Here is an 11431-nt window from a genome sequence, read left to right as displayed (position 1 = left end):
TTCATAAACTAAACTTGCCAAAGAATTTTGAATCTATGCCATCTTGAGAGTGTAAGTCTTTTCTAGGGAGTTGCCTTGTTTGCCTAATACATTATACATGCTATTTGGTAGTATTGACTCTACTACATGATTTGTTATTGTATTTCAACCTTGTGCTATTTGTTTCATCTCATTCTTTGTTGTATGAGTTCTTTTGTTATATCTTTCACATTCTTTATGTTTCTATATATAACTCCAACCAAAAACATTTACAGATAATAAAAAAATTCCTCTAAATTAATTTCTAACTTAAATTTTTATTTATTTTTAACCCAGTGGTATCCCTGCGTCCCAACCCATCAGCCGCCTAATAGCCCTATCACCAGACAAATCCAATAGACATCTTGTGATGTGAGTTGAGCCCAGACGATGAGGGAGCAAACAACCCACCCAAACCAACCATGCTACTCTGCAGGGCTATTTCTAACTTAAAAATTATTATTCTATTTTTTGGGACCCTAGTGTGATACCTTACAAAATTACTAAAAAAAACAAAATGGCAGAGTGATGGAAAATGAAAGGTGGGGTAATGGCAGGTTGCAGGCAACGCACAGAGGTGGGTTATCACGTCACCTCAGCGAATGATCTTCACTCGTATCATCTCACCTCTTTACCCTTTCTTCTTGTCCTCTCCTTTCCCCTCCTTTTCTGTTCATCCAAATTCCTCATTCCTTTTCCTCAATCTCACGGAATTAAATTAAACCCTCCAAAACAAAAATTTACCATTTTTACATCGTTCCAGGATGCTCTGCAAAATTCTGTGCTTCTAGACTCTCGAATAAGAATCTGCCTTCTGCATCACAAGTTGGAGATTCCTGCCCGCTATGCTTTTCACGGCTACAACTGGTAAATATATTCTGACGGTCCCAGTGTTTTTGCAACGCTTTTAAAGTCTTACGTAGTGATTTTCACTCCTCCTTTTACTGTATTTATAGTTATTTATCTTTTCTACGCTCTCTACAGCTGATTTATTCAATCTTTTAGAGATTACAGAAAACGGTGGTATCAGCGTTGAATTCCGTGTTTCAGTTGCCCTGTGAAATTAAAATAATAGCAGGTTTTTCGTGTGGTTTAGGTGTTTTGAGTTGAATTCCTTGTTTTGCTTGCCGTGAGAAATCACAATAATAGCAGGTCTATTCTTATGGTTTTGGTATTTGTTTCATAAGGCAGCTGACAAAAAACCATGGCCGTGAAATATTTAAGGTTTTTGATATTTAAAGCTGTGTGGAGAAATATTTTCCAAGAATGAAGATTTGGCTCGCAAACTGAATTTTTAGGACAGTAAACGGCGATTTTCCGCTTATTTGTCTGTTGACTTCTAGGCCCTAAGAAATTTGAGCAGCAGGAACGAATCTCTCAGATTGTAAATGAAGTAAACTTCCATTTTACTCTTTGTAGGTCAATTTTCGATGTTGCAGGGCATGGTGACTTAATCCCAGATTCTAGGGTTTTTTTGACCGCAAGCTTTTCTATTTATTTTTGCTTTTTCCAAAATCATCTTTTTCGAAGAAAATTGTTATTGAGCACATATTCTGTGACTTATTGCAGAGCTATTTGCTTAAATTTCAGGTGTAATGGCATTATGGCTGACGTTATTATTCTGTTAAAAAATTGATGTGAAATAGGGTTGCGATGAAGCTCCAGCAGAAGAGGTCCGGGGATCAAACAGGCTGGAAGGTTGCGAGCAGAAAATCTAAAAATATGAAGCAAAATTACGGAAAATTGAACTCTAACAAGAATTTTGCTTCATACAAACCTCAATGTAAGCAGAGCCAAGGTTATTTGAGAACTGAAAATAAGAAACGGCGTAATTTATTCGAAACTAATAAGACCATTTTGTTAGAAGGAAGCCCTGTTTGTGCCCCTTGCAATACATCATCTGACATAATAAAATCCAAAAAGTGTGGTAGAATCTCAAATTGCTCTGCCTCAGGGGGCTTTATTACGCAAGATGACGAGCAGTGCGGCGTAGACGCCTATGGTTCCATGAAGGCTTTCTGGAGGATTCGCCATAAAAGTCAGCAAAATACTGGTGATTTTGAAACCAGGCTTGATAGATGTATAGAAATCCGGGACGAAAAGGTTGAGCGAAGATTCGATGAGGATTTGAGCCGCTTTGAAATGATTTACCCGTCTAAGTATGAAATCTGCCCTCGGGTCCTTGAGACCCGTATTAATGAGCAGGATGACCAGATTGCTTATCTGGAAGAAGAGGGAACGAGCTTAAGAGAAAGAGTGAACAATATGGAGCAGGGGATTGATAGTCTAAAGCTCCGCATGCGAGTATTAGAAGTTGCTAATGCTTTCAAATCCACTGAAATTCTCTCTGGCGAGGCCTCCTTTGCCTGATTTATGGAATTAAATGACATGCCTTTACACAATTAGACATCGAAACCCACTCTTGGGGATTCTTACACCTGAATTTTAAGATGTAAATCTCAAATGAATTTCTGCTTCTCCATTCTGTACCATAAATTTCCTTTCTTTGACGAGACTGATTCCAGTCTGAACCATTTACTGTTCTTCACTTCTATGAGTTTTTACAGGAAAATCACTTTGCAGGCAAACACAGAACAGGTTGAAATCAGTTTCCCAGATTTGTTCAATTCTGTGCAACTCACCTTACTTTTATTTTCTTATTATTCTTGTTCTTTCTATAGTTATGTGTAATTTACCAGGGCAATGGCCGCCAGCCTTCCGTTTAATCCATTTCGTTTCAGTAGAAATTTCTTTTGTTTTATCATCCGATCTTAAAGTTTTTATTTTTAACTGCTTGCTCCACGAATTTGAGTCCTTTCACAGAGGATCTTTGAGGGTTTTTAAAAAAAAATTATTTCCCTGATGATGGATTTGGAAAAAATAAAATCTCACACAATTTTCGACTTAAAACATTCATATTTATTTATCATTTAGAAAAACGAGAGTTTAGTCCAGAGATTTGACGCCATTCTCTTACAGAAAGAACCCTTATAATCTCTGGTACAGTATATAATAGACCATCATCAATACCAGATATCAAACCCATGATCTGAGCTACATAAAACAGCAATCAAAACTGACTGAACTAACCCAGAAATGCTTTTAATTTTGTATTTGTTGTAAAAGAATCTAAAATTTATTCTATAAGCAGGAGGAGGTGCGTACAAGTTTGTGGACTACGTCATTTATCTTGTTTTAAAATGTTGCGCCATATTATATTCATTAACTATTATCTCTATACAAATAAGATACCATTTATCATTCATTGTGTATGTGGAGTGTTCTGTTTTACACGTATAAAAAGCTTTAAAATATAATATATTTCTTTTAGAGAAAGGTGATATGCAATAAAACAATGTTTTTGGTATAATTTATGAATTTATCAACCATTCTTCTAAATATTGGCACATACGTCTTTCACAAATTTATGTTCTTAATAATGAATGAGACTAGATCTTGTGATCTCATGCTTCACCATTAGAATTTTAGGTGAATTGAGCTAGCCCCCAACCTTTTAACCTATCTTAGTTATTAATTAAAGAAAAAAATATTATTTAGTTAATTAAATTATCTTCTTTCATTATATTCTACCTTTAATTAAATAAATATGTATTATTTATTTAATTATTTTTTCCATCACTTGATCCCATTAATTAAACAACTACTTATTATATATCTAATTAATTTCAAAATTCACCTTTATCTCTTAATCCTTGTCTATTCAATCTTAGCCATTTAACTTGTTCACATGGATCATAATCTAAAATCGCTAACATGTGACAAGGGTCCTTTTCACATGTCTAACTAAGCCTTATCCACATTCATTAACTCCAAACACTTCCCAAAAGTCAAATTAACTTTTCATCTCATCCATCCATTTCAAATTAAACCCTTAATCTTAGTCATTCATATAAAGATGTTTCCTTAATCCATCTCTAAACCTAACTTTCATCCTTTATGTGACACTTGTCACATGATTACAACTTTGGTTGAAAGCCTTAATCCTCATTCAATCTTTGTCATCTATCATCAATCTATCCTAACTCTTGATTTTTCCTCTTGAGAATTGTATAAATTAAAGGTCTTTCATCCCATTTGAATGTCTTCTTTCATTATAATGTCATGCTATCTAGTTTTTTTAATCTAAATCTTCATACATAGCTTTATGTTGTAGAAATTTTCTATCTAATCTTCCATTATCATATCTTAATCACATCTTTGTTCTATCTATTCGATCTCTCTTCATTCAATAATATCATCATGTTATTGGTTTTATAACCAATCACATTTCTACATGAAAGAAGCAAATCAAGTGGAACTAGGATGCATTCTGCTTTAGCTTAATATAAGGAGAAAGAAGGGTTTTGGGTGAAAGTATTGTGTGTGCATTGCATTTATCTTCTATATTATTTACCTTCAATTTTTTCTTTTATTCATTTTGGCACATCCTAAATTTACGAGTCTAAATTTATCCATGGATTCATGTGATATGTGTCCTTTTTCTTGTAGACACCTATTTTTTTTTGCATATCGTTGACCACTTTTAACTTTATCTTATCCTAAGCCATTATTGAAATAAATATTTATTATTTATTTAATTATTGTACCCTTCATTTGATCCCATAAAATAAATAATAATTATAATTTATTTTTTTTAATTTCTTGATTCACCTTTATCTATTTATCCTTGTCCACTCAATTCTATCCCTTAAACTTATTCACATGGATCACAATTTAAAATTGTCATCATATGGCAATTGTCCTTTTCACATGTTTACCAAAAGCTTGTCCAGATTCATTAATACTAGGCACTTCCATAAGGTCAAACTAACTTTACATCCTATCCATCATTTCAAACTAAACCTCTACATGTCATCCATTCACATAAGAACGTTTCCCTAACGCACCTCCTAACCCTATACCTTATCTATCACGTGACAAGTGTCACATGACTATATCTTTAATCCTAGCTCTAATACCTAGTCAAGATGAGCCATCCATCATCAATCTATCTCAACCCTTGATTTTGCGCCTTAGAAATTATATAAAATATGGGCCTCCCATACTATTTACACATCTTCTTTTGATGTTGATGTTCATAATGTTACATTGTCCAATTTTATATCTAAATCATTTTCCATAGCCTTATGTTGTAGAAATTTCTAGTTAATATTTATTATCATATCTTTATCATGTCCTTATTTTAGCTATATGATCTCTCATCACATCAATCTTATCATCATGTGCTGTTGGTTTCATAAGCAACTACATTTATACATCAAAGAAGAAAGTCAAATGGAGCTAGGGTGCACTCTACTGCAGCTAAATCTAAGGAGAAAGAAGGGTTTTAGGTAAAGGTATTGTGTGTGTTGAATTTATCTTTTATGTTATTTACCTTCATTTTTTCTTCTCTTCAGAATTTAAAAAAAAAAAAAAAAAACTAACTTTTAAAAAAAATAAAATTTCTTCTTATTTAATTGTTCATTTCAATGACCTTTCCTAACAAACTTTCAATTGTCAAAACATTTTTTTATTGTTACAATAATTCATATATATCATTTTTGTGGATGAAAAATTGTATGGAGGGATTATTAAGTGGTTTGTATTGATTAACTAATGTTGTAGGTTTGAAACACATTTTCTATGATTGATTTCCTCTTTTAATAAGTGACACAACATACACTATATTCTTTACAACAATAAAGGCTGACATTGACCAATCAAGCCTCAATTCAACAATTACACACCACAATCACTCATTTACTAATTGACACATTATAATACTTCATTATTCAAATGTTTACAATTAGAATTGTGTGATCCTATAGTTTGGTATATGTAGATATTGCATGCAATCAATATTGAGAGTGAATTTAACATTCTTTTGTTGTAGAATTGGACCTAATCATTTGTTTTGTAAAAATGCATAGATGCATCAAACAATACATCCTCATTAAGACAATAAAATATTTATTATTTTGCATGTGGACTTTCCACTATTCGCATTTGCATCTTAATATTTGTCAATATTTCATTGAACACCTATTTTAGGTAGTCTCTTTCTTATTAAAAATTAGTTTAACATGATGAAAAATCCAAATGATGTCATATCCACTTGAGCTAATTGTTAAATCTCAGTGAACCATTCATCCTACAAATTGTGTAACAATTGGTCAAAGTTTTAGTTTATTCAACTTTTTAAAACAACAACCATAATCTACATAAGAAAACACTTCAAAAAACTCTCTCAACAAAAGTTTGCATAGAAACACCGATTTCCTTTATTCATGACACAAAAATCCGCTAACAAACTTTATGCATTATGCAATGAGATGAATCATATTATATTTTATGGTGTATCATCCTCCTTGAAATATGTAAATACTATTTAATGGAGGGAGAGATTATAAATATCTTTGCACCAATAACAATGTTATAGACTACTCTTCCTATCATACAATCCTCTTTAGCGCATGATTATTAATCTTCTTTACACATATGTATATATTTAAATGAGAAAATTCGAATATATATAATAACAAATAATATATTTTGTAAATCAATTATCCATCATTCATATATATATATATATATATATATATATATATATATATATATATATATATATAGCATTTAAGATATGATAGATAATTGAAATCACCTAGAGTGTTTTAAGTGTATATGTAAGAGCAAAGATGTATAGATGTGCTACCATGTTCTGGTTATTGAACAACACACAAAGTTGATCCAATTTCACAAACTTAAATAGAGTACATTTCTAAATATTTTATATTGTAGTGGAGTACAAAAGAATCATAGTTTAGCACAAACTGAAATAAAAACAAGATTCTATTTGATTTTTGGAAACTGAATCACCAACAAAAGAAACATTTAAATCATGCAATAATTCAAAAATTAGTTGCCGCCTCCAATTCTCATAATCTTTATCCAGTAGACGTCCTTGCAAAAATGCATAACTACATGATAGAATGCCTCAGAGGAAAGAGTAAATCTCATGGAAATAAATAATTTCATGATAGGCAAGAATTAGATTTGCTGATAGGGTGTTTTAGAAATACATGCAAACTATTTTAAAATGAAAGAATAGTTCCAAGAATGTGATCTAATGGAATATAAATGATATGCATAGAAATGGATTTGAGAATGGCTTTAGAAACCTTCATGTAATGCAAGGAAGACCAATTTCAACAAACATTTCAAGCTGAAAGGTCGATTCACATGCTTTGCCAACATTATTTTTGCCTACGATACATCCTAAGATAAAGACAACTTGTCTAATTCATATTAAAGAAGAAAAAGACTCAGTTCCATTTTCCACTAATAGTTTACCAGGTTTACCAGGTGTAAACAAAATAAAGCATTTCAGGTCAATTTTTGTGTCCTTATAAGGTTGAAAGGAATTTAGTGTCATAGCAGGATACCTGAATTATTGAACCAATTCAATTTCAAAATTTTCTATGGTTGAAAGACCTTCAACTTGCTTTCATCTCTACAATGTCATAGATCTTGCATTGCATCAGCTCTCATGTCACATAGAAGAGATAAGGTACCTAAAGCTACCATTAGCTTCCTTTAGTCCTTAAAGCATAGAAGTCTATTGATGTGAATTGATTTAATCAATTTTAAACAATATTGAGAAAAAAGGAGTCTAAAATGATATGTTCTATAAAATCTATTTAAATATTTTTCGATCATCAATTTTCTCCCACAATCGAAGTGTTGTGCTAATATCTATACATCTTTCTACCATAAAATTTTCACTATCATTTTGTCAATATGTGAAGCCATCACCAAAATAGAGACTTTAGAACTAGTTAAGCATGCAACTCACCCTTCAAGGCCTTATATTCAAGGGCTGATTTTTTACAAAAGAATGCTCTTGTAGACACAAGAACATGCCAGACATCTCTCTCTTATGACCATAATGATGAAAAGCTAACAAATAATTTTTCTTTTAACTTCCTCTCGATGGTCCAGTTAGTGAGAGATTTTTTGTTTGTTTGTTTTGTTTTAATAACTTGGGAGCTCATAGTCCACCATTTCCCTAAAATAACAACAAAATAAAATTCTTAAAAAAATATAATCAGTGAATTTATTTCAAATAAAAATAATAATGTTGTTAATGTTTTTTTTATACAATTCTATTACTATGAAATAGAATATAATTAAACTTACATTTATTCTACTTAGAAAAATAATGTTAATAGTCTACCTATATAAACTAAATATTTGTTTAAAATAGCATCCGTGACAAGATCTAAATCACTTAGTAAGGTCAAAGTGAAATGTTAGAATTATGAGAAAGGTAGACATCTAAAAAGAGAACTTACACGGAGGAGGAGAAAGAAAAGGAAGGTTCTATTGACAAGTTTTAAATATCCTCTTAGGATGAAGGTGACTCTTTTCCCATTGTCTTGAATACTCATGCATCAAAAGGTGCATGGTTGATGGACTCTAACTCCTCTTTCTACATGACCTCATATCAAGGTTTATTTATAAAACATAAATAATATGATAACTATGCAAAGGTGTACCTTGGAGATTATTTTCATTAGAAGATTGTTAGCCATACTAGAGTCTTGATTCGATTTCCTAATGGATGAGTGAGTGAGATTAATGGTGTATTGCATATCCATGGTTTTATATAGAACCTACTTCACATACAATTTAATTGAATGATGTAGATGCACGAGTTATTATCTAGAGTGGAGGGTGTAAGATGGTAAAAGAAAATATAGTTATTGCTAAGGCTGTTTAGATTGACATTTTATTACAATTAGCACTGGTTCTTCAATTTTATTTTATTTTTTTTCAATAAAAGTGGATTATTCCACTAAAAAAATTTATTAATATTTTTTATTTTTTTACATAGGATTCAAAGAGCATATCGGAGGAAAGAACCTTGGGAAGAAAACCTTCAGTCACAACTCATAAAATAAACCTATAGTATCTAACATATCAGTTTATACACCCACCCAAAACCACATACAAAATGCGGTCACAACACATATAATATCAGTTTTACATAGAGCCCATCGGATAATTTTCAAATGTAGACTCCACAGCTGCGATCAATGGAAAAAGACAAAATTTTCCAAAGCCCTGTGCCAAATCCCATGAGCCAAAAACCTTCCTGCGAAAAAAGAAAGTATCAAAAAACCTTTGGAAAAACACTATTGTATCAAATACCATGAGCTCGAACTCTCCTCCAGACAATGAACATGAATGCTTGAAATGAAATGGGAAAGTGGGAATAATTATCATCATAAAATTTTACATTAACATTACTCAAGAAAATCACATAATTATTGCTACAAACCTTCCCATACCCTAGAAGGAATTTCCTCAAAACCCATCTCTTGCTGATTAGCATTGCTATTAATGGCTAAATTTGCCAAATAATCCGCAATCTTATTAACTTCTTTGTAACAATGGGATAACAAGAAAGATTCAAACAATTCTATTTTTTGTAAAATGAGATCAAGTATATATTGCAAATTTCAACAATTTAATTTCTTTTTCATAACACATTAAATAATCACCATATAATCACCTTCAATTATTAAGTCCTTAATTCCCAAAGAGATTGCCATATCCAATCCAAAAGACAAAGCATGAAATGCCACATAATTGTTAGTTTTAAAACCAATAGCATGACACTTAGCTCGAATAAAATTTGCATTGTGATCATAAATTACCATGCCTACCCCAGCCGGCCCAAGGTTACCATGAGAGGCCCCATCAAAATTCAGTTTAAAGTCCCATGCGGAGGAGGTTTCCATCTAGCAGAGCATCTCTTACCTATTGCATCATTCTTTTTTAAAATTGAACCATGAGAGGGTAAAACCGACAGCATCTTCCAAACTCTAGTAACTCTATTATCCCAGTGCAAAAAAGAAGTAAGATTTTCTAAATTCTTATAAATAAACGACAAAGCAACCTCAGAGATTGAAGACTCAATTTTTAATAGAACCTCAGACACAGACAAACTTGTTTTTTTAAATATCCTATTATTCCTCTCTAGCCAAACATTCCAAATCACAATAGATGGAGATATGATCCAAAGACATGCATAAAAAGATGAGGCAAACATAAAGGGCCAAGATCTAAAAGGGGAAATGAGATCCTTACCAATAACAAAGGATATATTTAACTTCTCAAACAACCACTACCAACATTCATAAGCATAATCACAATGTAGGAACAGGTGTGAAGAAGATTCCATTTTTTTGTTATAAAGGACACAAGGGAAAACAATAGTAATACCAAGCCTGTCCAATCTCATACTTGTAAGCACTCTATCCCAAACTGCCAACCAAGCAAAGGCTCTAGCTTTAGGAAGACAATTCAAATGCCAAAAAAACTTATAAGGCCAGGATGATAAATCTTTAGCAACCATAAGAGAGTTGTAACCATCTTTAACAGTGTACTTACTAGAAATATTCTTTGTCCAAATAAGTTCATCCTCAGAATCAGAAAGAAATAAAATTATATCCCCCAAAATCTTCTCAAAATCTAATTTCATACTTTGATCAACATCTAAGAGATCAATCGACTTCCATCTAGCTAGCTTAAGGGGTCCACTAGTCACAATTTCAAAATAATCTGCTACAAAAACACCCCAAAGGGAGGAAAGAATAGTGATTAGAGGAGACCAATCCCTAATATTCATCAGAGGTGTGTGTCCATTCCATACTTCATCTCAAAATCTGACCTTTCTACCATTATGAACAATCCATGAGAGATGAGGCAAACTAACTGATCTACATTTACAAAGGAAATTCCAAATAGCAGAACCCGAAGGCAAATTTGAGACTTTAAAAATGTACTCTCTCGGTCCATTATTTAAATATTTGGAAACATAATTTGTGCCCATAAGGAGCTAGGCTTGTCATATAATTTCCAAACCAACTTAGCACCTAAGGCTAAATTTTGATTCTCCAGACTCCGAATTCCTGTTCCCCCAAGTTCCTTAGGCAAACATACCTTATCCCATGCAACTAAAGGGAGTTTCTTCTTGCCATCTTTATTATTGTTCCAAAGAAAATCTCTAAGAGTATCCTGTAAACTAATAATAGTTGCTTTTGGAGACTTCAAAACAAACATGAGATATATGGGAACAACATTCAAAACAGACTTGATGAGAACAATTTTACCCACCAAAGTTAACCATCTATGATTCCATGAGAATTCTTTTAGAAATGACTGAAATAATATATATATATATATATATATATATATATATATATATATATATATATATATATATATATATATATATATATATATATATATATATATATATATATATATATATATTTGGCTAATAGGTCAAGATTAAAGGTGACCTAAATCGCCACATTTTTACAAAATTTTGTTGTCTTATTTAAAT

The 11431-nt window shown here is 31.8% G+C and overlaps 1 protein-coding gene across 2 annotated transcripts; it reads left to right on the top strand.

The window, feature by feature from the left end:
* Window positions 1–530: 530 nt before the first annotated feature.
* On the top strand, window positions 531–2467 carry LOC131046620 (uncharacterized). 2 transcript variants are annotated; one of them, XM_057980404.2, is made up of 3 exons: window positions 538–885; window positions 1003–1411; window positions 1665–2467. In XM_057980404.2, the coding sequence occupies exons 2-3, from the start codon at window positions 1407–1409 to the stop codon at window positions 2386–2388; spliced, it is 729 nt and encodes a 242-aa protein (XP_057836387.1). In that variant the 5' UTR covers window positions 538–885; window positions 1003–1406; the 3' UTR covers window positions 2389–2467. The 2 variants fall into 2 exon arrangements, with proteins under 2 accessions (XP_057836380.1, XP_057836387.1); XM_057980397.2 differs by lacking the exon at window positions 1003–1411 and having other exon boundaries at window positions 531–885.
* Window positions 2468–11431: the final 8964 nt, after the last annotated feature.

Source organism: Cryptomeria japonica, chromosome 10 (assembly GCF_030272615.1).
Source record: "Cryptomeria japonica chromosome 10, Sugi_1.0, whole genome shotgun sequence".
In the NCBI taxonomy this organism is placed as follows: domain Eukaryota; kingdom Viridiplantae; phylum Streptophyta; class Pinopsida; order Cupressales; family Cupressaceae; genus Cryptomeria; species Cryptomeria japonica.
The sequence above is the reverse complement of the archived record's forward strand: the minus strand, read 5'-3'. Positions and strand labels throughout refer to the sequence as shown.